The sequence below is a fragment of the Gymnoscopelus braueri genome (genome assembly GCF_963280865.1).
Source record: "Gymnoscopelus braueri genome assembly, chromosome: 11".
In the NCBI taxonomy this organism is placed as follows: Eukaryota; Metazoa; Chordata; class Actinopteri; order Myctophiformes; family Myctophidae; genus Gymnoscopelus; species Gymnoscopelus braueri.
The window spans coordinates 17667746-17694516 of NC_137613.1; the positions used below are offsets into that span (position 1 = coordinate 17667746).

The following is a 26771-nucleotide window of genomic DNA, read 5'->3' on the forward strand; positions in this document are numbered from 1 at the left end:
CCTCCTCCCCCCAATTTCTTTTTGATTACTACTCGTGGTGTATATGATGTTTTTGCATTGTACATTTGTTTGTCATAAAACATTTCGATGAATTGAATACACAGGACCCCAATGGAAACAAGCCATAGTGCTTTCTTGGGTTTTAATCCTTTTAGCAGACCTTGTATTTAATTTGTTTTACTTTTTTTTTGTTGCAAACTGTTAATAAAGTATTTAATCAATCAATCAATCAATCAATCAATCAATCAATCAATCAATCAATCAATCAATCAACCAATCAACTAACTAACTAACTAACTAACTAACTAACTAACTAACTAACTAACTAACTAACTAACTAACTAACTAACTAACTAACTAACCAATCAATCAATCAGTTACCACTACATTTCAAAGACAAATATTGTACTTTGACTCCACCACATTGCTATGACTGTTGTCTTTACACATATTTAAGCACCTTGAGCTTTTGGCTCTAGTCAGCTGTCGAACTATTTCTTCAAGTTTGACCAGACTGAATTCTCACAGGTCACCTCTAGCGGATCTGTTTCACCTCATTTGAGATGGACATTAGTACAGTGTAATTCCCAACAAATTACAATGACTGTACTGCAAGTACTCTTCTTTTCACCTTTAATGAGTGAGTGGGCATCATTACCTCAAAATGAAAACATGCTATATTTCCTTGTACAATGGCTGTAGTTTGTTGGTAATTAATATTCTTTATTGAGTTTAATGTATCTTTTTATTGAGTTTTACAGTGGTATTTCAATTGTAGATCTCAGACTCGATGTGTTAATGGTCCTTTTATAAGATGATGACCTGTATGCTGAAATATAAATGACCCACACAAATAGTTTATATGATAATATTTTATAATACAATAGGCAAGAGAGTGCATGAGGGTGGTTTCATCAACCCCTAAAGTGTATATGTCAAAGACCTTCTTTCTTCTACATGTATTGCTGACAACAGCTGATATACGTATATGTTTTTCTCCTTTCCACTGTACTACGTTGCATAGAGGTGACCACCTCCTCCGTATAGTATATAAGTTCAAGTTATATTCAAAGTAAGCACAAAGACATTGGAAACCTAGTGGCCTCCACTGACCTTCATACACTTACTGTACCAAATATAAAAGGTACATATGAGCTATATAAATGTATATGAAGTTTTACAAAATCACATTATCTATGCACAACAAACAAAACAAATGTATTTATATCTTTGGATCCTTCCTCAGAATATGCAGCAATGATAAATACAAAAAAGGAGAAGTGAATTGCTCCTTTAAAAAGAACATAATTTGTTACATTAATCAGGTGATGAGACAGACATTTCTCAATATACTTTGATTTGGACATTTCTAGACCAACAAAAAGAAAAAGAAAAGAAAATAAAATAAAAACACTTGTTGTGGAGGAGCCTGACAGACAGAGGCTATACCTGTTTGGGGGACCTCCTTGGCATGGAAAAGTTTGGGAACCCCTGGTTTACACACAAGGAAAGTCAAGGCTACAGGATCACACAGGATAGGGATGTGATCATCAGAGAGCCTTTCTGTTACAGAAGTCACAACTAAACCTCACTCCTAGCAAAGGTTTGCTAAGTGTGATCTTCATTTAATTATGATTGATGACGCCATGCTCGATCCATCATGGGATCCGCTGTAGTGGCTTGAGAGTGACATGTCAGTGGTGGCTTCGTAAAAGTCAGAGTCCGGGATCTACGAAAAAGGAGATAAACAATGTACATCACCAAGTGGCAAGTGCTTTACAGAACAAAACACAATTTAAAGCTAACAGACATTCTAAATTAACAAATTAATAAGACAGAATAAGACAGAATTAACCTAAACATCATTTTTAAGAGGACAAAGTTTGTCAAACAGCCTAGAAAGAAAGGATCTACTGTCCATTCTTGTGTTAGTAGTTTGTACTGTACTTGTGTTGAACCTTTCTTGAATAAATTACGTGACTACAGAGCAGAAAATATCTGTGCCATCTTTTGTCAATCATCAAAAGTAAAATTCACAAAGCCACTGGACTTCAGAACATATTTCTACCTGAAACGCTATTGTATAGTTTTAGGAATGATACCTCAGATAGTGATACATCCTCAAGGTCAGATTCCAGGATCTTAGATTTAGATTTCAGGATCTTAGATTTCAGGATCTTAGAAAGAGTTGGATGGACCTGGATCAAATAGAATTAGCAAATTATTCATTGAAATAGAAAAAGATTACACCGATGGTTGACGCTTTCCCCCAAAAGGCAATACGATAACTGCCAATGTGGTTCCCAAAACTTTTTTTTTTTCCCGGGTCCCCAACTAGTAAAAATAGTAGATCTACAAGCTCACAACGCGTCACTTCACGCTGCGTTGTGAGCTTGTAGATCCGCTATTTTCACAACTTCTTAAACGTTTTTACACTTATTTATGGAAATTATTTGATTATTCCATTTTATTTATGTAGCCTAGTACTTTTGGAAAATGTTGTAATTGTTTTTAATTGATGAAAACTTGTGATTTTTTTTGTTCCATCCACCTGTTACTTCAGAAAATCAAAGTCTAACAATAAACAGTAACAGGGATATTTGACAATGGTTTGAATACTACTTGTTGCCATTGAGTGTAGTAGTTGCAGTAGTTTACCTCATTGTCTGGTGGTAAATATACCAGATGTTGTTTAGCTTGTTTTCTCGACTTGGACTCAGTGTCCTCAAAGGCCACATAATGGATCAGTGTGTATAATCTGGACAGACAAGAAACAGACAATTAAATATATATATATATATTTTTTTAAGTATGGATTTCAAGGGCATAAAACATTGGTAAAACATTACATTTCTAGATGGACCACAATGGAAACAAGCCTCCTGGGGCTTTTGTGTTATCCTTTGACTGTACTATCTGTATAGTTAATAAACATGTTAATAAAGTATTCAATCAATCAAAAGATCATTCAAGAGAGGGCAACAGATCATTGCAAATCATGTGAAATAAAAGTATACCTCTGGTATAATATAGCAGTCTCGTAAACAATAAATACGTTTTACATATTTTGAAAATCTGTGTTTGTAACAGATGCAGTGTGTGGTCACTGGTGAAAAAAGACAATTTATAACACGTGACAACAATCGTGTTGATATGATTACTAAAACATGTTGACAGGACTCGTGTCAACAATTTTCGTCAGTTGGAAATACATTAGTTTTGTGGCAAAGCACAAACCTATGGTGCTACTGAGGTGAGAGAACAGTTTGGTTACAATGACTAGTCGATGTGTGTGGCGGCTGGGTCATTTTCACCTTCAAAGTATTTAAATAATACAAATACAAATAAAAGCTACGTCTTTCTTGGTTTATTCCATTTGACGCCTTTAATTGATGATGCTGTGTGTTTAATTGTTGCCAATAAAGTCGCAAAGAAGGTCAAGTTAATTGGGCAAATTCTGATTCTGGATTGATGGATGGATGGATTTTATTTGGTATAAACTTTATACAAGTGAAATACAATATAAATCATACCAAGGATAACACTGTGTTTGAATGTGGTCCTCAGGTGGAAATGGCATATACTGTATTGACGGTGGATGTATATTCTGTACTGAGCCCAATCTTTCAATTTCCTTATGACATTTTATGAGGTGTGATAATTTGACACTGAATCAGAACATAATTACTGAGAGCGAAACAAAGAAACGTGTCTGATCCAGTGAAGCAGAGGTGCTCACCTGTGATAGAGCATGGTCAAGAACTGAATAGCGATCAACAAGGCAAAGCTGAAGAGAGACATGAATGCAACCGGGTCGATGTGCATGTACTCCCCGGTGCGTTCCAGAGTCTGGTTAAGCTTAGGGATGGGAACCTTCAGGTTGATGAACTGGAGGATAAATGCTGCCACCAGCCACAAGGAGTTGGTGAAAAAGAACACAAAAGACACCTGCATGACAGAAAAATAAGATTACATTCTTATGCTTGTGGCCACAGACCAGCCAATATAGTCTATTATTAATGAGATTTCACATGGTCAGGGTTCCATTTGTTTAAAAAAAAGAAAAAAAGAAAGGGGGATTGTTGCAGCTCTAATCTCAGAAAATAATCCACAATCCTTTAAATACAGTATATAAAATTATTAATCAGTGTACATTGTGGTGCACAATGTACACTGAATATCATCCACAATTTCTGGATGTGATAATGCAAAAGGTTTCCATAAATATGTTTCAGGTTACTTCATTTTGGGACATTTTGATACCTTGTTCCTGAGTTCTCTGAGGCTGTTGTTGATCTTCGTCTGTTTGTCTTTGTCCTCTGCCAGTGGTTCAAGATACTTCTTCTGTAGTTCCTTCCAAAACTCCTCCTCTTCCTGTGGAGAAACACAAAGCAACTCTTAAATGAGGTGCAACACCTACGTATACTGTAGGCCTACTGTACTGTCAGGTGTCCACCGTGGCGCATCTGGCTTTGTCGAGCGTCTATTCGAACACAATTGGCCCGTGTTCGGAGGGAGAGAAGCCGGGCAGGGCGGGTGATATCATTGCACGTATTCCTACTCCTCCATGCTAACAGGGGGCGGCACCTGTTAGCATGGAGTGTTGGGCGGGAGGAGTAGGACGAAGGCTCTACGTCCTCTCGGTGGGGGCTCCTCACAGGCAGGTGAGTCAGTAGGATACAACACCAGTGAACACACACACACACACACACGTGTGTATGGGGAGGAATTAATTGGCATAATGACTATATTGGGGAGAAAAAAGGAGGTACAAAAAAAGAAAAATAATGAAAATGGTCCACTCACTGCATCAAGTGTATGTTCATGTAGGGACATCTCATCAGACAAGGTCTGTAACTGCATGATCCAGTCTGTAGTCAAAGTCAAAGAGGGAGAAACAAGAGTGTAAATTAATGTAATTCATTAAGAAGAAAAATTATATTTCATCATGATGTCTGAAGACCTTTTATGGTGTCAACATCTATGACAAATTCAATGTGATTCTTCTAAGCAAGTAGAGGGAATATCTGTGGTCTTACCTTGATGAACACGTGTCGAAGGAGGATCTTCTTCCCTGAGGCAAAAACAAATTAAAGTGTTATTTTATTATATCATGATAATCGCTCTTACAGTATCACTGTCATCCATGACTCTAATCAATGCAACCTATAGTCCTGTTATAGGCTGTTACTGTACGTGCATATTGCAGAGAATTTGTATTCCTTCTAGCTGTTATTTATTTGTATTTATAGTATACAGTATTTACCAGCTTACATGCCTATTATATTTAATTCCTTTTAATGTGAGCAATTCACCAAGTCCTTATCTCATCAAAATAATTAACATGTAAAATGTATGTGTCTAAATCACCTCATTCACATCACAAGCAATAATAAATAAATAACAGAACATCATAGCCAACATCATCTCATCCACTACTAACTAGCAAAACATCCATCAACACCTTTATGACCTGGTTAAAGTTGCTAAATAACCACTCCCCCAGCAATCTGTTGCGGTACTGTGGATGCTGTTCCGTATATTTTTGTCTTGTACCCTGAATATCTAGACTCTAGAAATTCCATGTTCTTTTTGTTTAGTTTAGTTTTTTCAAATCAACATAAATGTTTTTTTGTGACATTGTCTACATTCTAAATGCCCATTATCCAACAATGAGTACTTGCCTCTCTTCCCCCAGAGAACGTTCTATGTGCTTTGTTACAATGGGATGGGGACCGTCCACAGGCTCCACTACCTCTATAGATACCATGTTCTCTTTGACAGGTTTCCAGCAGAGGCAGTTACAGCATTTGGTCAAGCTTGTACTTGTATCTGGGAGGGCATGGAGGAATCTCCTACCCAAAACTAAAAAAGAAATAGAAAATATCAAATTACTATTCTACATTGTTAATGGTCTAACATTACATTGCCTACAGAGCTTGGCCTTGTTCTTCGCTGTGTGCACATACATAGCTGTGATTGGCGTAGCTGAGCTAAACGTGGTTCAATGTATACGTGGCATGATTTAGCTTTTCCTCGGATGGCAGGGGAAGAGGAGCGCTCGTTTTGGTTCACCGAATGAACGTCTTGCGTATGTGCAGGATTTAACAAAAAAAATCATCACTTTTTAAACCACTTTAAAACAAGCAAGGTGAGCAAGTGTCCGCACCAAGTAGCCAATGGCCTCACATGTCGACAAGTGGGCCGTCTGCATAGTCATGTGGTGGTGGATGGAATAGGTTATCACATTAAAAAAAAGGAGCGGTTCCTTCCCCCATCTTAGACAATCTGAGACCAAGGTCGTCCATGAGTGATTATTGGCACAATACCAGCGTCAGCTGTGTGGTTTGCTGCATGCATGCATGCTTCCCTTTATCTACTTTTGTAGAGACAGACATACATATACAGTAGATACAGACAACCCCTATTCTATATGGCTGGCCCATTCAGCACCGACCCGAAGAAGGCAGCCTAGTCTGTCAGAAACGTTGGTGTGTTTTCAGTCTCTCTGTGGCCACAATAAATGATTGGCATCGGCAGCTACGAGTGTGCGGCTATGTTCTTTTATTCTTTAGTGTTTAATCCGTAAGGCTGGCACCTCGCAAGGACCGGTGTGCTGTGCACCTTTGAGCCCAGTCAGCGCCACGCAATAAAAATTTAACGTTCAGACCAGCTGCTAATTTGCTACTACTGTAGTTACTGTGGTAACTACCTGTAGGTGCAGTCCTCTGTGCCCCAGCAGAGGGTGCGGCCTCCCTGGTACCCCAGGACATGTTGTTCATATTGGTGATGGAGTAGATGATCAGCAGGAGGTAGGCACTGGGGGTGCACAAGATGTAGAGGACGCCGTAGGCCAAAAGGTGCATCTCCTGAGGATGCATCAGCCCGGTCACAAAGCATATTGCCACCATGGAGATGCAGAAAAGACTGCTGGGACTCAAAATGGTGTCTTCGCTTATCATGGTGTCTGTTGGAACAGTAAGGTTATAGAATAAAACACTGAAAACAAGAATGTATACTTAAAGAAATAGAGATTATTATTATTCTTAAAGTATAAATAAAAACAAATCTCTTTTCTTGTCTTAAAGCCTATTACACACATCATATATAATTATACGTATACATCAAATCTGCAATTTAATCACTACTTGCCTATTAAGATCATGGGTAGAGCCAACATGAATATAGAATAGCAGGCACTCATGATGGCAGCAATAGTGACCAGTGTATCTGACTTCAGCTTGAAACAGAGAGCCAGGTAGACGGCAGGGGGTATTACTGACAGGATCAATGCACCGTTGAATTCTATGTTTAACATCAATGTCAAACTTCCTGAAAGAAAAATAGATAAATACATAAATAAAAAGTACAGTAGTTGAGTTTAACTTAGCTCTGACCCAGAGCGTTAGCGAGAACTCGCTAATGCTCTGGACCAGAGCTAAGTTTAACTGTCGGTTAGGTAAAGCTTGAGTTAGTTTTGTTTAGGTTAGATTTAAAAGTAGATTGGTTGCAGTTTTGATTAAGTGGATGATGTATAGGCTTGGTCTAGATTAGGTTTAGTTCAGTTGATTGGTGTATAATATTTTGTAAGTCAAAATTGCATGCAGTGTGAGTATAAAATACTGTTTTTTTTTACCCTTAAACTGTACAGAACTGGCTTTTTCTTTAGAGTCGTCAATAAATCAATCTATGATTCATGTGGCAATTTCAAATTATTGCTAATTAAAAAAGTACACACATAATGACACATTAAAGAATACCTCATTTGTCTTTACTTCAAGCAGTTATTTGGGTGTGGAAAGAATTAACCCAATCTTTATCTTTATTGTTTTGCTAAACAATAAATACATTATTTCCTCTGTTTAACACAAAATTAAATAAAAAATAGAATTCAACCTGCAATCATTATGCACATGGTGGCAGGCCCCAGTATGGCTGTAACCATGGTCATCAGCTGGTAAAAGATGTAGAGCCTAGAGATGGATGGGTTCCTCGTAGATGTCAGAAAGCCGGAGCCTAGCAATTCCACAGTGTTGGCCATAGTGGATGGGACCCATCGACGACGCTAGGAATTTACAATACATTTTAGGCATTTAGCAAAGTGACAAAATGAAAGATCAGAGTGAACAGCAAGCAACTCTTAATCAACCAACAACAGGGTAAATGGACAAGTAAAGACAGTGCAAAAAAACTATTAAGTCCTATAAAGTTACTAGGATAGCAGGAAGACATCAAACATAGCATCTGAATGTATTATATATTATCTAGATAACATGCTTGGTATAATCTTTTTTTTATATATAATTATTTTGGGTTTATTGAGTGTAGAGGGAGTGTAGAGAGACAGGACACCAATCATTAATACTGTTGTATAAAAGCAATAGAACACTTGATCATAAGTTATCGCGAATAACATCATTGCATTATGTTAGTTTGCAATAACACACACCATAAGAAAAGGTTTGCCTTGAACTAGTTAGCCCTCACCTGATTGAAGAACTCTTTGAAGCCCTCTGGAGCATTGGTATAGGCATCAGATGCAGAGTTGTACTCCACCCTCCATCCCTGCCGAAGTAACAAAAGACACAGCCAACGGTCCTCACCTGAATAGAAATAAAAGAACAGAGAAGGTGTTACATGTGAGGGTTCTTTTTATATAATGTTATGTATTGCACAGTTCTGGTAGTCCACTGACTCATGCATTCAGTTCAGGATCTGCATGGGAGAAGACCTGGCTGGGAGGAGACCTTCAATCAGAAGTTGGACCAATCAGAGGACGCCTTCCCCCTACTTAATAGCTGGCAGCACCTGTGTTCTTTGACAGTGTGTATCATGCTGTTACATGCTGTCGATGAGTTTAAAGTCAATACTTTGGGGCTAAAAGTTTAGTAACCCTCTGTATTTTATACTCTCTGTGACACCTTGTTTAAGTTGAACCTGCTGAAGTAGTGTTGAGATAAAGTAATGGGTGTTCTAAAAGAGTAAGCTTAACCACAACCCTGTTGTGTAGAGTGTTTGACCACCAGTGCCAGCTTTTTGTGAACCAGTCACCTGTTTTGCTTTAGATTAGGGAATTAATGTAATTTTCATTTGTTAGAGGTTAGGTAGGGGTTTCAAAGCATAGGTTAGTTTGTTATATTTATTTATTTATTTTGCACTGGGGTCGTTTTTCCATGTTTATATTTAAGTTTAATTCACATATTAATGTAAAACTCACTTTCTGGACGATAACAACAAAAAAAAGGTCAAAACAATAAAACTACATTTCACTTGCCAACCTTATGTCACGGTCCTTCATTCCCTAGACCAAAGGATAGTAACAGAAGGGTAGAATAAACGATAGATAGATATCGAAATCTGTGACCGCCCCTCCAGAGCATGGGAACTTGGGCAGCAATAGAGCATCGCTGTTCCCGCCCACTTCCTGGTTCCACTTTGAAATACTCAATGCATTTTTCCCATTGACATTTCCAAAAATATTTATATCAATTAATTTAAGCCTAGAATCAAACCATCCAGGGTCCTGGTGAATCATGACCATAAAACATTTTTTAATATTTAATTATATGATATACTATATTTAATAAATACCCTTTGTTTTGCCGTTTTCAAAAAAGTTTTTTCACAGAATCAAACGTTTTATGGTCATGATTCACCAGGACCCTGGATGGCTTGATTATAGCCTTAAATTAATTGATATAAATATTTTTGGAAATGTCAATGGGAAAAATGCGTTGAGTATTTTGCGGTGGAACCCGGAAGGGGCGGGAACTGCGATGCTCTATAGCGAACCAGCAATAGCGAACCAATCATCAAAAAGTCCTGTGAAAATTCCACATTTTGAAGAAACGCCCACTTTTTGTCGGGTAAATGTAGGACTGGTTACCCCAGTCACAAAATAAGCATCATGAGTCATGACATCTCCCTTACCTTGGTCATTGCGTACATAGTGTATGGCCTCTGTAGATTTGCTGGTATATGTCTTCATGACATTATCATCCATGAGAGCAGCTGCTCTGTACAGGCTGAAACAGCCTGGGCTACACAGCACAGAGCCCAACACATGCTCTGCTGTCTTCTGTAGCCAGTGTCCCATTGCATACTCAAACTTCTGGAACCACACCATGGGACCTGATGGAGAGAGACAGTAGAGCTTGGGTGACATGATGACATACATATAAATTACCCCCCCCTTCCCCTCTCTTTTTTTGAAACGTACTTTAGAATATGAGTCCTGCCTGCCTTACTTCATCGTATCTTGTTTTTCTTGGTTTTTTTAGTTCATTGCAATCAAGTATTTGCTCTATTCTTATTTTGTGTATTTTTGTATTTGACTTGATTTAAATTCATGATACCAAGGTGCATAGTACAGTAGAATTATCCAGATAGCGCAAAAAGTCAGAAGACAATTCCATTGCGGTCCCAAAATAAATAATTGCAGTACAGATATTATCTAAATGATAACACATGTGTTATTCTATTATAGCTCAATAAAAATCACTGTAGTAATAAAAAATAAAATAAAAAAAGACCAATTTACAAGAGAGAGATAAATAAATAAATGAATGAATGAATAAATAAATGGAATATGTGAGAACAAAAAAAGACTAAAACTGTAGAAGTAGCGGTGTATAATTGTTTTATTACTGTCTGTATTCTTTTTTTCTTCCTATTTTTCCCATGTACCAACCTGTTCCTGTGGGGTGGATGCGTCCACAGGCTGCACCAACGTGTGGGTACTGTTTGAGTCGGTCTACAAGCACCATCACTGCAGATGGCTGGAAGTCTGTGTCTCCATCTAAAGCCAGGATGTAAGTATTCTGTTTCTCTTTCTGGGGGGTTAATAACAACATTTTTGTTATAAATTCTTAACTTATTTTTTAATCTTCAATGGAAATGTACATGAATCTGAAACCACACGTAGAATTGGTAAAAGAAAACTTATGAAATGTATAGTTTGTAAAGTCGATGTGTGAACTACAGTACAGACACGCACACACGCAGAGATTTTGCGCATTTATATTAGGATTATTATTACATTACCTATTACATTAACAGTAGTACTAGTAGTAGTAATATTAGTATTTGTATTATTTTTTTTATTTTTTTTTTTTTTCTTTAAATTTTTTATCCCGCGATTTTTGTGACCCATTTTTTTCACCCGGTGCCAATTTCCTAAGTGATCCTGGGCGCTACACCAGCCCTACACCAGCACTACACCAGTTCCCCACAGTAGGGAGGCCAGGGCCAAGCTCATGCTTCCTTCAGGCATGAGAGCCAACTGACCTTCTTGTCACCTGACAGGAGGGAGTTTCCCTGGTTGGACGTAGCGCGTGGAAGGAACACGTTATTCCAACCAGTTCCCTTCCCCTCCATCAGGCGCCCCGGCTGTCATGGGGGAGGCGGTATAGCAACCAGGATTACTACATGTTTTTGTGAGGGTATTAACTACCCTAGGAGACACGGGGAGAACATGCAAACTCCACACAGAGTAGGCCCTTTCGCCAACCCCACCTAGGGTATGGGCGCTGATGACGCGGAGGAGAAGACACGCCCCCAGCGCCCACAGCGTCCCCGGCGGGAATCGAACCCAGGACCTTCTAGCTGTGAGGCGACAGCGCTACCGACTGCGCCACCGTGCCTCCTTATATAGTATTTGTATTATTGATATAAGAGCATGTGTGTTCTCTACTTATCGTACCTCCATCTGTTTCTTCAGCTCATTCATATTCCGTCCATTCATCCAGTATTTAGCTGTTAGCCTCCAGCCCAGATGGTAGTACATGTACATGACCTAGAAAACAATAAACCAACAGATTTTTATTGAGAGATAAAACTAAAATATTTTTGAAAGAATGAACAGCATTTCCTGACCTCTATCCTATTTCACAAATTGCTCAATCAACTATTTAATCCATGAAAAGGTGGATAGATTGCTTCTCGCTAAGCATTTAATCTGTATACCTGGGACCACCTCTTCTTATGTCGTATGAGCTGTTTGTCCTTAAAATGAACCACCAGGCTGTTCCCGTGAGGCATTGTGACCTCCAGGCGACCCCCATACGGTGTCCTCATCAGCCGCTGTCCAGGTATCGGTGGCTTGAATGTGAACAGTCTCCCACTGACCTGTGTGAAAATACTGACCACCAAATCAAAGACAGTTAGCTATATGGCTTGAATTTTCTGTGTTTAACCCGTTCAATCCGGGAAAGCATCTGCGTCATTTTAGATTTTAGCTAATATAGCACATTGGTTCTCAAAGTGGGGTACGGGGACCCCCAGGGGTCCTTGGGGAGGAGGGGTACCAGAAGTAGTTAGTATAGCGTCACAATCATTTTAACCACTTTAGCCATATTTTATACTTTGGCTATTCAAAAATAGATATATACAGCGCTATGTAGATAGCTTGTAGATCTACTATTTTTGAAAAATCGTGAAAAAGATGATTCTCTTGGAAAGCAGAGTAAATGTGGTGAGAATTGAACAACATTTAAAAAAAATAAGTTTTGCAGGAATAAATTGCAATTCTGTCTTGGGTCGGGTGTAGAGGCAGGAGATGGTTCCTGTAGTGTACACAGATGATCTGTAAAGCCTAGAGAAGTGAGGTGCTTGGGTGTCACAGATGTAAAGTACCAGTGTCCACCACCGCTGAGTGTAGGGGGTTGAATCCACCGCCCCAAAGCACTATACAAACACGATTGTCCATGTTCGGGGGTGGGAAGCTGGGGGGAAGATGATCTTTGTCACTGAGCTAGTGCCTGCCTGGGGTGGTGTCTGTCAGCATGGGGTTTTGAACGGGAGGAGTAGGACAGAGGAGCTATGTTCCTCCTGGTGGATGCACTGGAAGGAGAGCCAGTAGGGTACAACAGCAGTGGCAAGTGAAGTCAGAAATGTGTGGGTTAAATGGTGACTAAATTGGTTGATAAAAGGGTTCAAACCAATTGGCTTCTCTTGAAAAGAAAAGAAAAAGCCTGCAAAAGGGAATTTATTTTAAATATGACTTTGAAAAGTCTAAGATGATAATGGCCAAAACAAAGGTCTGTGAAAGTAATTTTACTCCTGTCTCAATAAACAAGGAAATTATAATAGTAGTGTGGAACACCCTGTCACTTCTCTGTAAAAGAAAGATGAGGATTTGAATATATATGTATATATATTTTTTTGTATTAGTCATGTGTGTATTATCATTTACTGTTATTCTATCTGACAATGTTTGCTTGTTTGTTTGTTTGTGTTTTAAACAGGCTTTATCTTTATCTTCTTTGTGGATGGAATACCATTTCTACAATCCCTGTATTTTCTTAATGAATTCCTTTCATTAAAAAAATGCTCTACGGGTAACTGGATCTGTCAGTATTAATACAACGTTGGATCAAACTGTTACATCTCTGACATCTGCACTATACTGACAAACGTCTATGTTCCAATTTTGTTGTTGAGAACCACCTTACTAAGTTGAGGGCTTCGTTCCGAACAAATTATGGTTAACAGTGTTACAAATTTAAACATGCCAAACACATTTCAGTTATGAGAGTGCAGTGTTCCGACAGCCATGCTGCTCATGTTTTTATCCTCTTCTTTTATAGTGAATGTTTGTTTTACACATGATTGTAAATGTTATTGAATTGAATGTGTTTCTGTCTTTGTACTGCATTATGATGTGTTGCTCATGAATGTTGACCAGTTCACCTTGTTTCAGTAAATTGTCATAAATATCTAAATTGCTTGGATCAATCTTTGAAGCCCTCTTGTACTGTGATTTACATTGGAGCTAGTTGGCTGGCCTTCTTATCCAGAGTGGTGTTTTATTACAATAAGTTATATTGTGTCATATTAGCTGACACAGCAACTTACAAGGAGTGAACAGGTGGGGGCGCCAGTGCTCAAAATATGCTACAACGGCACAGATTAGAGCAGGGGTTCTTAAAGTGGGGTCCACTGGGACACCCAGTGGTCCTTGAGATGATTCCAGGGGGTCCCCAGTAAAAACATATAGCATCAAAATCAATTTAACCACTTTAACCCGATATGCATTGGATATGGAAATATATATATATATATACATATTGAAAGAATGTGAACATTTTGTTATATTTTCTGAAACATTTTGACAACACAAATCTTGTATACCGTAGGTTTCCCTGGCACAAAATACTTTCAGATGGGGGATCTGCAGCCAAAATGTTATTTGGGAGTATTTGGGGTGGAAATGTGATGTCCACAAGTGAGACATTCCTCAAAAAGGCTTTTACCTTGTGTGAACTATTCTATTGCACTTACATTTGGTGTGTACTGATACATAAATATGAACATTATGAATTAATACAAAATTAATTCAAATTATGGCCTGTAACTTAGAACAAATTGTGCATTTCTTTGGGAAAAACATTTTTGATGGTGTATGTCTGCAATGCTAAGTCATAAAAAGATATATTTTAATGTGTGTGTGTGTGTCATTATATCATGTCATGTTCAGCAGTTTGACTGTTAAAAAACAAATAGCCACTTGGAAGGCACTCCATACTGAGTTATTGACACCTGAAACCAGTTTGAATTGTTGATTGTATATCATAATTAAATATAACTAATATTAATAAATAAAATATAGCAAAATCATAGGATATACTAACATTTATATTTGTATCTAATATTACTGCTGAATACTGTAAAATTAAACATTAGCCTATCAGTTCACTCCAAATAGCCTAGCCAGAGACAGAGACAAATTGAGAGAGACGGAGAGAGAGACAAAGAAAAAGAGAGACAAAAAGAAAGATAGACACAGAGACAGGCAAACCAGTTATATAGGTTGGTATAACTATAAAGATCTGCATGTGATTTAAGTATTTGGGAAGCAGATGGGGCTATGTTGATTTTGATGTTTGTGTAGCATTTAGTTTTTGTAGATTTTTAGTCTTGTCTTGTCTTGTTGGTGATGATGAATTACAAAGATAAGGTCATAATAATACTCAAGAATCAAGAAATAATCAAGAGGGGGTTATTCACTCACTAAACCAGTTAAAAGTGATATTTTTGTTTGTTTGTTTTTCGCTAAAAGTTACAGCTATATTCTGATATATATATATAAAAAAGGTCTACCTGCAATACATTAATTGTAGGTAAATTAAAAGCAGTATGAAGGTAAAAGACTCCATATATCTACTGATAGATTATAATACATGAACCTATCTTTGCATTAATGATGAAATTGGCTAAATCTCTCTCACACTGTTTAGTAAATCCTTGGTTTCACTTTTAACAACCTCTGTAGGTGAAATCCTCCTAGAAACACATGATGTTCAATATTGTTGAATTTCGATTGGCTAAGGTGCTGGCGCTTATCTCGAATACCGAGTTGAACGACTCATTATAAGGGTTGCCATGTCCGCTTATTATAAGCGACTTTTGGCTTCTTTTTCTGTAAGTTGCTTGTAAATATTGGTTAGTGGCGGGTTGCGTTTTTTTTGGGCTTGTTTCTTAAAAGTGTAGTTGCTTATTTGGGCTTGTTTCCTAATGTTTTTTTAAAAATTATTATTATGGTTGAAACCAGTGGTTCTCAAACATTTTGTAAATATTGTGTTCCGATACCTTCCAGGGACCCCTCATATACCAGATTTGTGGATTGTGTTGTTAGAATCGTGTTTCAAAAATATTCCACATTTTGCACTTTTTTCCAAGACTTTTTTTTAGAATAGCAGATCTACAAGCTCACAACTGAATAGCCAATTAAGTACGTTTAAAGGTCGAAGGGCTCGTTTCTTTTGGGATTGTTTTCATAGACTTGGTTGCTTGTTTCTCTCCCAACACCTGGCAACACCGCTCACTTACACAGTGTACTGTGTAGACACTAGACACTCGACAGCAGACACTGAGCTCAACCTAACGTTCTTCAGACCGATGTCAAGATGAGAGAGTTTGTCATAGGCCTGCTGTTGCTGTTCTTCAATGTCGCATCTCCAGGTAAAGCCAAATCTTCAATTATTTCATTTAAACTGTTGTAGTTTATTTTACATTACTGTGATTTAGCCTCACTTTACTTCAGCTGGTATAGACCAGTGGTTCTCAACCTTTTCAGGCCGTAGCGTGACCCCCCAAAATAATCATATATTTGAACTGGGGACCCCCCACCCTGACAATCTTAAAAGTCCTTACATTGTCACTTCACTGTCATCTTCACTCACTGTCACCCCCCCCCCCCCCCCCCCCATTTGATTTAATTGAGGTCTAAATAAGATAGAGCTACGTCGGCTACATTTAAACCTTTCAAGTACAACCAAGTTATCATTGAAAGCAAACCGTTGACCTACTTTATTAACACTTTAATTGAGATATTGATTCTTCATCACAATTGTAATCTCATCATTCAGTAAATGCAGAATGTTCTGACATCAGCGCACGCCTATATTATGTTAGTTTGTGATATCCACCGTCCGCCGTCGATGTGTTGGCCATTGCAATATAGGATATTCTTGCTGAAGAGCATCACAAGTTAAAAGGTTGTCAAGAACAAACAGATAGAGAGACAAAGAAAGACAGACAATTGCACACTGAGACAGGCCAAAATAAATGTTGACAGACCTAAAAAAGAGGTTGACCTACAGGTAAAAAGACAGAACACAGAGACAGATAGGCCTAGTTGTAAAATCTGAGACAGAATGACAGGCAGACACAGAAAGAGAGACATGCAGACAGACAAATAGACACAAAGACAAATAGACTGGCAGACAGAAAGACAGTTAGAGACCCACAGATGGACAGAGACAGACATGTTGAAACAGAGACAGACATGGTTTCCTATAGATTGAATGGAAAACAGAAATGATCTGTTAGAAGTGTTTCCTTGTTTGTAAAGCTAAAGGAATTCCACGTCATTTATTGTTATGATTGAATAAATGTTTTTATGCGTAATTAAATAAAGTTAAAAAGTTATATTTCCATTTTGTCTTACAGTGTCTCACTCCCTGAAAAGCATCTTCACTGCATCCTCTGGTGTCCCAAACTTCCCAGAGTTTGTGGTTGTTGAGATGGTTGATGATGTTCAGATAGTTCACTATGACAGCAACACACAGAGAGCAGTTCCCAAACAGGACTGGATGAACCAGGTCACAACAGATGACCCACAGTACTGGGAGTGGAACACTCAGAATGCCTTTGTTCAGCAGCTGAATAACATCAACAACATAGACACCGTAAAGCAGCGCATGAACCAAACTGGAGGTATGTTTATGTTCCACTTACTTGCATACTGTTAAAATGATTTTATTCATATTGTTGGAAAAACAATCAATAAGATGTAACCTATTTCATAGCTAAAACATTTTTTTGGACTAGCCAATGTGATACGATAATATTCTAAATAACCAGCCAAATGCTAAATTATATCTGAATATGACAGCTTGAGCCTACTGCTGCACATTGATCCCCATCTTGTTTCACTGCCACAACTCAGTTTTGTGTGTGTGTGTGTGTGTGTGTGTGTGTGTGTGTGTGTGTGTGTGTGTGTGTGTGTGTGTGTGTGTGTGTGTGTGTGTGTGTGTGTGTGTGTGTGTTTAATAGGATTTTAATAGGAGTAATGTTGTTACTTCATATCATAGCCTAATAATAATTGTTATAATACTTTTAATATAAATTGAAAATACTATACATTTTATCGGTCAAGATGGCCAACAATATTTATATTTAACGGCCAATTTATATCTAGTCAGCCAATGGCCGGCATATACAGTACCGGCTAATGGAAACCTTGGTCAGTAGACTGACTATAGACTAGTTTATATTAGTATATTGTACTAGTGTACTGACTATAGACTAGTGTATATTAGTATACTGTACTAGTGTACTGTGTATAGACTAGTGTATATTAGTATACTGTACTAGTGTACTGACTATAGACTAGTGTATATTAGTATACTGTACTAGTGTACTGTCTATAGACTAGTGTATATTAGTATACTGTACTAGTGTACTGTGTATAGACTAGTGTATATTAGTATACTGTACTAGTGTACTGTCTATAGACTAGTGTATATTAGTATACTGTACTAGTGTACTGTCTATAGACTAGTGTATATTAGTATACTGTACTAGTGTACTGTCTATAGACTAGTGTATATTAGTATACTGTACTAGTGTACTGTCTATAGACTAGTGTATATTACTATACTGTACTAGTGTGCTGTCTATAGACTAGTGTATATTAGTATACTGTACTAGTGTACTGTCTATAGACTAGTGTATATTACTATACTGTACTAGTGTACTGTCTATAGACTAGTGTATATTAGTATACTGTACTAGTGTACTGTCTATAGACTAGTGTATATTACTATACTGTACTAGTGTGCTGTCTATAGACTAGTGTATATTAGTATACTGTACTAGTGTACTGACTATAGACTAGTGTATATTAGTATACTGTACTAGTGTACTGTCTATAGACTAGTGTATATTAGTATACTGTACTAGTGTACTGTGTATAGACTAGTGTATATTAGTATACTGTACTAGTGTACTGTCTATAGACTAGTGTATATTAGTATACTGTACTAGTGTACTGTCTATAGACTAGTGTATATTAGTATACTGTACTAGTGTACTGTCTATAGACTAGTGTATATTAGTATACTGTACTAGTGTACTGTCTATAGACTAGTGTATATTACTATACTGTACTAGTGTGCTGTCTATAGACTAGTGTATATTAGTATACTGTACTAGTGTACTGTCTATAGACTAGTGTATATTAGTATACTGTACTAGTGTGCTGTCTATAGACTAGTGTATATTAGTATACTGTACTAGTGTGCTGTCTATAGACTAGTGTATATTAGTATACTGTACTAGTGTGCTGTCTATAGACTAGTGTATATTAGTATACTGTACTAGTGTACTGTCTATAGACTAGTGTATATTAGTATACTGTACTAGTGTACTGTCTATAGACTAGTGTATATTAGTATACTGTACTAGTGTACTGTCTATAGACTAGTGTATATTAGTATACTGTACTAGTGTACTGTCTATAGACTAGTGTATATTACTATACTGTACTAGTGTGCTGTCTAGTGTCTATAGACTAGTGTATATTAGTATACTGTACTAGTGTGCTGTCTATAGACTAGTGTATATTAGTATACTGTACTATTGTACTGTCTATAGACTAGTGTATATTAGTATACTGTACTAGTGTACTGTCTATAGACTAGTGTATATTAGTATATTGTACTAGTGTGCTGCTGACTAATAGACTAGTAGTGTACACAGTGTTTCATCCACTGGTCCCCTAACATAAACAAACAAACCTCTAGAATTTGATGCATTGGCCCCTCCTATTGTCCTGTAAATTAATATATTCTGTATTATATTTCATTCATAAATTTACTCTGAGAGAGTCGAAGGAGTAATTCAGAGCCTTCAGTGCGTTCCCATGTGGAAATTCAGATCACTGTGTTCTACGAGCACACAAGAGCGCACACTAGACACTTAGACAAACTGTCTCTTCATCACAGTATTGTCTGAGTGTCACGCTGCAAACAAGGAAGTTACGGCGAAATGTCATAGTTGTGGCTTGTTTGGTGAATGAATTTACCAAAAATGTCTGACTGCATTATCTTGCTAGCTTTTTTTTTTTTTTTTAAACTTTGTTTATTGGGTTTTTCACAGCAGGATTCAGCATTAAATACAAATGCTCAGGTGCATAAAAAAGCTCCTTAGTGCAACCAATAAAATATAAAAGTACAATTATCACATTAAATCTTGCTAGCTTGTTAACCCATTAAGACCTGAAGCCGATTCTAGAAATGTCCTCTAAATCCCAACAGTATTCTGAAAAACGTATGTTTCTATATCAGTGGTTCTCAAACTTTTTCATGTCAAGGACCCTCAAAATGATATGTGTTTGACCGCGGACCCCCATCTCAAAATATTTTGTTCCAGGGATCCCCAGAAGCAAAGACTCGAGTTAAAAATGTTCGCTTTAAAACAATATATATTCAAAGATTTGCTCACATTTTCACGGTTTAAAATAAATAGCAGCTCTACAAGCTCATAGCGCGGCACTCGGTGCCGCGCTATGAGCTTGTAGATCTGCTATTTTTGAATAGCCAAAGTGTAAATAAAATAATGCTTTTTATCTCAAATCAAAAAGTGACACAGATGCATTTAGGTCACATGTAGGTCATATTGACACAAAACCATCATGTTTGATACCTCTAAAATTGTACAAACTTTATTTCCTATCATGGCAATAATGTTAGTGTTTGTCATCTTGGGCACTCTGGGTCACCAATTCTCACTCATAAATTACTGTGTGTGTGTGTGTGTGTGTGTGTGTGTGTGTGTGTGTGTGTGTGTGTGTGTGTGTGTGTGTGTGTGTGTGTGTGTGTGTGTGTGTGTGTGTGTGTGTGTGTGTGTGTGTGTGTGTGTGTGTGTGTGTGTGTGTGTGTGTGTGTGTGTGTGTGTGTGTGTGTGTGTGTGTGATGGATTCTGTTGTTCTCAACACACCAGGTGGTAAAGACAGAATATTAACAACCCACAGTGAACTGTGTCTGTTGTTAACACTGTCTGTCTGTCTCTCAGGTGTCCACATCGTCCAGTGGATGTATGGTTGTGAGTGGGATGATGAGACTGGAGACATCGAAGGTTATAATCAGATTGGTTATGATGGAGAGGACTTCATCTCATTGGACCTGAAGACAGAGACATGGATCACTCCTAAACCACAGGGTTTCATCTCTAAACAGAAATTGGATCAAAACAAAGCTCAGTTTGCATTCTGGAAGCACTACACAACCAGTACATGCATTGAATGGCTGAAGAAGTATCTCAACTTTGGGAAGAAGACTCTGCAGAGAACAGGTACAACAACATTATATGATGGAGGTGTACTTATATAAATATGATAAGATCCAGTAACATTATTACTATGAGAAGAAGAACAGAGAACAGTTACAACACGAGGTGATGGAGTTGTACTTAACCCATTAAAACCGAGAAAGCATCATAGAGAAAGTGTCATTTTAGATTTTAGCTATAGGATAGCAACATACGTTTTTCAGAAGATTCTTAGGATTTAGATTAGAACAGTGTTTTAGAACAGTGGTTCTCAAAAATAGCAGATGTACAACACAAATCTTCTTTTCTGAGGGTCCCTGGCACAAAACATTTTCAGATGGGGGTCCGCTGCCAAATACATATCATTTTGGGGGTCCTTGGCACAAAATAGTTTGAGAATTAGAAGGCATTTGTAATCGGCCTCAGGATTTAGACTTGGTAAGCCTATACGTTGTTATACTGTACCTTTCAATCCGGGAAAGCATCCGTGCCATTTTAGTTTTTTATATAAGATTGATACATGATTATATATTTTTTTTAAACATTTTTTAATACAAAATGTAAGTTTTTCAGAAGGTTAGGATTTAGAAGGCGTTTTTAGAATTGGTCTAAATGGGTTAATTCTCTCTCTCGCTCTTTCTTTGTCCCTCTCTCATTCTTTTACTATATATTTTCCTTAGTCTCTCATTTCATTTGTTCAAATGTTTCATTGTTATGAAATAAAACAGTTCAATAAATCCAAGCAAAGTCAACAAATCCACATTCAAATACAAACAACCCCAATAATATATTCCTCTCTCTCTCTCTCTCTCTCTCTCTCTCTCTCTCTCTCTCTCTCTCTCTCTCTCTCTCTCTCTCTCTCTCTCTCTCTCTCTCTCTCTCTCTCTCTCTCTCTCTCTCTCTCTCCCTCTCCCTCTCTCTCTCTCTCTCTCTCTTTCAGAGCTTCCCTCTGTATCTTTCCTCCAGAAGACTCCATCCTCTCCAGTGAGGTGTCACGCTACAGGTTTCTACCCAGACAGAGTCATCATGTTCTGGGCTAAAGATGGAGAGGAGCTCCAGGAGAACGTGGACCATGGAGAGCTCCTCCCCAACCATGATGGAACCTTCCAGATGAGCGTTGACCTGAACCTGACCTCAGTCAAACATGAAGACTGGAAGCAGTACGAGTGTGTATTTGAGCTCTATGGGGTCAAAGAGGTCTTCAAGTACACACTGGACCCAGAGCTGATCAAGACCAACCGGGGTAAGACTGTTATTATAGGACTAAAGGAGCAATGGATGTGCTGCCAAAGAAGTTAGATCAAATTCACTAAGAAATCATTAATAACCTGACACTGTCATATTCATTCTTAATTGTGGGTAAACCCAGACACCAAGACATCTAAGTTTAAACCAACTTTCTAAAGAGGTCACTGGCTGGATCACATGACTATAATCTTAAAACCCACTCACAGATGTCATATAGACTAGATTAGAGTGAGTCCACTTTACTGAACACAGTTATTTTAATAACTCTACCCATATATATATAAATAGATAGATAGATAGATAGATAGATAGATAGATAGATAGATAATTCCTCTATTTCATCTGTTTTCTGCAGTGGTGGAAAAAGTACTCAAATGTTTTACTTAAGTAAAAGTATCAAAACCACAATATAGATATACTCTGTTACAAGAAAAAGTCCTCTAATTTAAATGTACTTCAGTAAAAGTATACAAGTATTGGCATAAAAATGTACTAAAGTACCAAATGTAAACATATTCATTGTGTAGAATGTCCCATTTCACAAGTGATCAAAATGTATAAAAATTTGAAAATAGCAGATCTACAAGCTTGTAGATCGACTATTTTCAAATAGCCAAAGTAGGGAAGAATTGGTTAATGCGTCTTTTGTAATAACAATAAAGATCTACAAAGTAACTAGTAACTGAAGTTTTCAAATAATTTTAGTGGAGTAAAAAGTACAATATTTGCCTCTGAGATGTAGTGGAGTAGAAGTAAAAGTACTGAACATTTAAAATATTCCAGTACCTTTTTGAGGAATCGTTTGAGAAAATATTCCTCAAAAATGTCCTCAAAGTGCTTGAGTACATGTACTTAGTTACTTTACACCACTGGTCTGTATTTTATAGCTCCAGTTGAACCCAAAGACAACATGACCTTCATCATCATCGCTGTGGTGGTTCTTGCTGGATTTGCCATCCTCGTTCTCCTCGGAGTCGTCATATACAAGAAGACGACAGGTGAGGCTGTGTAGAATGATGTACATTTTGGTTTCTCAAATTATATAATTTAATTCTTTTTGAGCTAACCGCTGTCATATCTCTTTACCTCTTTATTTCAGCTTCACCTCCTCCCACTCCATCTCGTAAGTAGTACTTTATTTTTTACTTCACATTCATCTGGTCTGATAATCCACAAACCTCAAAGTACATTCAACATTACTGACACAAACAATTGCATGAAGAAGTAAGGTTCATCCTTAAATTGAACTTCAGGGCAAATAAAAACATCAATGTGAGTGCCAGAGACAATTGTCACCATTATTTTCATATTAGTCAAAGTGCATGATCACAATAATGTTTTCACATTCATATCATCATATCATGATGATGAGACTCAACATGATGAAACTATTCTATATATAAAGTCAGCCTAACATTTAATCATGCTGTCCGTTATAGTTGACATGTAGGCTCTATGTAAACTTACCACTGTAGGAACAGTGGTTACATGCAGTATAGGGTGACTGTCATAGCTGGCTCTTGCCATGACAAATAATGGGGAAGGGAAACCAAAGTAAAGGTATAACAAATAGTGTTTATTAAATAATCCCTAACAAAAACAGCTAAAGCATAACAGGATGTGGAAGCAAAACATGATAAGGCTAAGAATCCAATGTGGTGTGGAGTCAGTAAATCAGTAGTGTGTGTAAATGTATGCATGAGTAGAATGTTGTACTGCATAGTGTGTGGATGGAAAATAAAGTCAAAACCTAAAGTAACAAAGGCACATGGAGAATGTATGGAGGCTGGTAGAAGACAACAGGTTTGTCTTCCCTGGATATTTCTCTGGAATAGCAGTACATGAGCTGCTTTTGTAGGCTCCTGAAGACACCGGCCCAGGTGCTCTCCAATGAGCCATTAGCAGGAATGCAGGTTGCCCCACCCTGCTCACCTACGAAGATGATTAGTAGCCAGGCAGCAACTCTATATAAGGGAGTGGCGCATGACAATGACTGATTGACAACATCAGCCTCAGCTCAGCATTTCATTCAGACAGGCAATGCATTTGTTCATGTTTTCTGATTGATTAGGTGAGCATGTTTACATGAACAGAAAATGGTAAACGTCTATGCAGCCACTGAAAACAACTATTATTATTTTAATTCTGGCGAAAACCGGGACAATTTTGTAGTGAATGTTGAAAACCGGGACATACTGTATAAGTGTTTTATAGATATTTGTTGGGACTTCGGACACACAGCTTGAAATCGGGACAATCCCGGCCAAACTGGGGCGTCTGTCACCCTAGTTAAATAACCACAACATAACCGTGTGTGTGTGTTTGTATGCATGTGTCATACAGTAGGTGCTTAAACAAATAACAATACACCCCTGTTGATGGTGTATCCTAACTTTGTATTTCTTACATTACAGATTCTGAGGTCATGAAACTGAATCCAGAGACACCTTCTTGCACATAGTAAGTCACTTTAATATTAGGTAGTGGTTCTCTCTTGTCTCAGGGGTTTCTACTCTAGGTAGTTCATTGCATGCACTCAGTGGACCATGTTGAAATCTACAATGAAAGCCAGCTGTACTATGAGACTCCAGGACGAGAGCTTAGAAATATTATAAGTTGGGCGACTCGATAGCCGAATGGTTTGGGCACATTATACCACAAAATGCCCTCTTCAGCATTCCCCTGGTTAAACTCCTGACTGACCAGACTGTTTGCTGTGTGTCATTCTGCACTCTGTCTGCCTTTCCTGTCTCTCTCTCACTGCGTTATTGAAATAAAGCAGAAATGGTATGCTATAATTACAAGCAGCATTATTTAGATGTAATGATCACCTCATCCATTAGTTGTAATTTTATTGATTAACGGTTTAATCTGAGGTTTCCTGTGTTTTCAGGAAACCTCAATATTTAACAGTAACAGCTTTGATAGTTAAACTGTTTAAATTAATCAAATGATGATATTTTTTATATAATTTATATCCCCCCTCCCCAAACTGATGTATATAATGTTGAAATGTAAGTGATTTTTTTGAATGATCAGTTGATCAGTATTTTTGTTTTCTCTCTCATGTGTTAATTCTTGTCATTTTAGGTTTGCAGACAGATGCACTGGAGCAAGTAGAGACGTTCTCACCATCTCTCTCTCTCTCTCTATGAATGCTGTGAGAAGTGGGTTATAAACCATTAATTCAACCATTTATAAACAAGGGTCAGTAATCCATTACAGTTGCAGATAAAACATAATTACATTATTGATACTTTCAAAATAAAGGCAATCATTTGTGAGTTATATTATAGACAACCACGATGCTTTTCAGTGTATTGTCAATTAGAATAAACTCACATTTAATGTCATCTGATTGGTTGAAGATGATAATCACAATCATCGAGTTGGGCTATTTTTTGTCATTAAAGTGTTTTGTAGGTAATCAGTCATGGATTACTTAAAGTCACTTTTTTAATCTAGATTTTTAAGCTTTCTATAAATCCTTTATGAATACTAATTGGGTTTACAAGACATGTGTAATAATTCCTTATGAAAATGTAAAGATGTCCACTTTACACCTTTTTAAAAGTAGTATCTTCAAAGAGAAGGATAGAATAGATGATATAATTGTTTTTGTGTCATTATGACGTTATGGGCCAAAATGCTGACACGAAAATAAAACTGTAATTCATTCATTCATTGTACACATACATACACACTTATACATGTACACTTTTGTTTACACACTGTAACACATATGCACATCAACATAGAACATGTACATACAAGCATGTATGCTCACACATACACAATACTTATTTGGACAAAAAAAGAATGTGAGTTCAACATTGATTTCCCCATGATGTAAATAATGGAATTTTATTTTCCTATTGTGTTTTCAGTGTGTGTTTTTAAACTTTTCTCTTTAAAAAAGAAAAAAAAACTTTAATTGATTGGTTATGAGGGGATGTGTTTGATCTCTTTTAAGTTTTTTGTACATATTGAAAATAATGAAGAATGCTTCAAATATGTTAAAGACTTAGATACGTGTCTACTAAATGAAGGCCAGATGATTTTCATTGTTGTTGCATTCATTTATAGGCCTACTGCTAATTTCATTTTTAATAAAGACCCAAATACTCTTAACAGTCTGCCTCTTTCTTTTAGAATCATAAATAAATAGCTGTGATTGTGTCAAATATGGATATTGTCAGAGTAGTCAGTATGACCATATAAACTTTAGAAAATGTATCATTGTTTTGAAACAAGTAATCTAAATGTTAACATTATTGTTAAATTGTTAAACATTAAGACAGCACTATATAACCTTTTTAATGGATAAAATGTAATTTTGTCCAATCTGTATGGTAGAGTATGGTAATACAATATAACTTATACTATTGGAGTGGTTGTATTGTGTCTCCCTGCTCTTCTATTGAGACATTTAGATTGTGTCAAAGGTCATGTCTCACCTAGACACAGGATCTGACAAAATAATTTACATGATGGTTCAGCACTAGTGCAGGAAACCGGCTTCAAATCTGGGGTAGAAGAGGAAAGTTATAGTGCCAAATTCACATTTTTCTTTGTTAAGCATCATAGGGACTACTGTATCCTTTCATTCAGGGTGAGATATGTTTTTTATCTTTGGTTAAACCTTCTGATGTGTTAAACATTTTGTCTGGTGACTGGTCATAACTTTTGAA

General features: G+C 37.3%; 2 protein-coding genes across 2 annotated transcripts; one reads left to right on the forward strand and one right to left on the reverse strand.

Moving 5' to 3' along the window:
- Positions 1 to 1621: 1621 nt before the first annotated feature.
- Positions 1622 to 12039, reverse strand: LOC308095487 (chitin synthase chs-1-like; the record flags this gene model as incomplete). Its single annotated transcript, XM_080442544.1, has 14 exons — positions 1622 to 1729; positions 2103 to 2198; positions 2659 to 2758; positions 3740 to 3948; positions 4264 to 4374; positions 5040 to 5074; positions 5737 to 5865; positions 6713 to 6967; positions 7897 to 8065; positions 8488 to 8603; positions 9931 to 10131; positions 10691 to 10832; positions 11702 to 11794; positions 11965 to 12039. 14 exons carry the CDS (start codon positions 12037 to 12039, stop codon positions 1622 to 1624), a joined length of 1839 nt encoding a protein of 612 aa, XP_080298670.1.
- A 3809-nt stretch (positions 12040 to 15848) lies between these two features.
- On the forward strand, positions 15849 to 26211 carry LOC308096085 (class I histocompatibility antigen, F10 alpha chain-like). Its single transcript, XM_080443364.1, has 8 exons — positions 15849 to 15960; positions 16951 to 17217; positions 20578 to 20856; positions 21773 to 22075; positions 22968 to 23078; positions 23180 to 23203; positions 24495 to 24540; positions 25171 to 26211. Coding segments are annotated over exons 1-8 (1086 nt in total). The 5' UTR covers positions 15849 to 15905; the 3' UTR covers positions 25172 to 26211.
- Positions 26212 to 26771: the final 560 nt, after the last annotated feature.